We start from the raw sequence: 1,304 nt of genomic DNA, 5'->3' as shown, positions 1-1,304 counted from the left end.
TGACTTCAAGAAACTAGAATCATGGTGCTATTTTTATGCCAAAAGTTTTATGAATGTAAGTTTTATAATGTGTTTTCCTGCAGTGCCTTTAGCACCTCCTCAAAATTTGACTTTAATCAACTACACTTCAGACTTTGTATGGCTGAAATGGAGCCCGAGTCCTCTTCCAGGCGGTATTGTTAAAGTATATAGTTTTAAAATTCATGAACATGAAACTGATACTGTATTTTATAAGGTAGGTGGATATGGCAGTATGTTTATTTCAAAAACTCAGAAATCGGATTAAAATCTTTTGACATGTAGGGAGAAAATGGACTGCTTTAAATTAAACAAGGACAATCTTTTAAAAATTGTTTTATTTCATGCAATTTAAGGATGCTTATAGAGAATACAAGCAAACATTGGCCAGCTATGTAAGCTGAATACTTCATAGAACAATTTACTTAAATTTGTAACTTCTAGATATCTACAATTTAAGAAAAAATTGCATCATTTTGTTAATGCTGAAAAGTATACAGTGATTTTTTTCTGGCTTATTTAAAACCTGTTGTAAAATGTAATATATTTTTCTGTCTATTGCTAATGGAAGTACTAAGCAAATCTTTTTAACCTTTTCAGAAAAGTATTTATACTGGGCTTCTGATAATTTTTCCTGATAGTGTGTGATCCTATACTAATTAGTCTTTTAAGATAGATCCTTATTCTTTTACTTTCAATACTAATTTGTTTGAAACACTAAATACCCTTTCCTTCCTTTGTTTTTAGAATCCAGAATCAGTGAAAAATACCCAGAGAACTGATGTAACAAAGAGTCTCAAATATACATCTATGATTTCCAGCATTTAATTGCCAAAATATATTATAATTAACTAGTATTTATGAGAATTTTCTTATTTTTTTTTCCAAAAGCAAATGAAGTCCTGGAATATTCTTATTTAGTTACAGCAAGAAGAGTGCAAAAAATCTGCAGTAAACATTTTACCCAATGTTCTATGTGTTATAATTTATGACTATAGTAAATCATTTTTATAGCAAATGTGGCTTACAAATTAAATAGCAGAAATCAAAAGCAGTCATTAACGTTATGTCATTAGGAACAATGACTTTCTTTCTGGAAACCAATATATTACTGTAAAATCTGATAGGCTGAGTAGAATTTGAATTATATTACTTCATAAATGTGGAATCTCTTTCCCAGAAGTGTGAAATTATATCAATGATGCAAAGTTCTAATCCTCTAATATCTATCCCTGGTTCAATCTTAACATTTTTCCATTTTTTATTAGCTTTGTCTATATGAGTCA

At 29.1% G+C, this 1,304-nt stretch overlaps 1 protein-coding gene across 1 annotated transcript in view; it reads left to right on the top strand.

The window, feature by feature from the left end:
* The window catches only part of PTPRQ (protein tyrosine phosphatase, receptor type, Q), a 303,100-nt gene that overhangs the window by 115,401 nt on the left and 186,395 nt on the right, over window positions 1–1,304 (top strand). The window contains exon 20 of the mRNA XM_012656309.1: window positions 84–235. Coding sequence (XP_012511763.1) covers window positions 84–235 — 152 coding nt within the window. The remainder of the gene's footprint in view (window positions 1–83; window positions 236–1,304) is intronic.

Source organism: Propithecus coquereli, unplaced genomic scaffold, assembly GCF_000956105.1.
Source record: "Propithecus coquereli isolate 6110/MARCELLA unplaced genomic scaffold, Pcoq_1.0 Scaffold50, whole genome shotgun sequence".
NCBI classification, from domain to species: domain Eukaryota; kingdom Metazoa; phylum Chordata; class Mammalia; order Primates; family Indriidae; genus Propithecus; species Propithecus coquereli.
The sequence above is the reverse complement of the archived record's forward strand: the minus strand, read 5'-3'. Positions and strand labels throughout refer to the sequence as shown.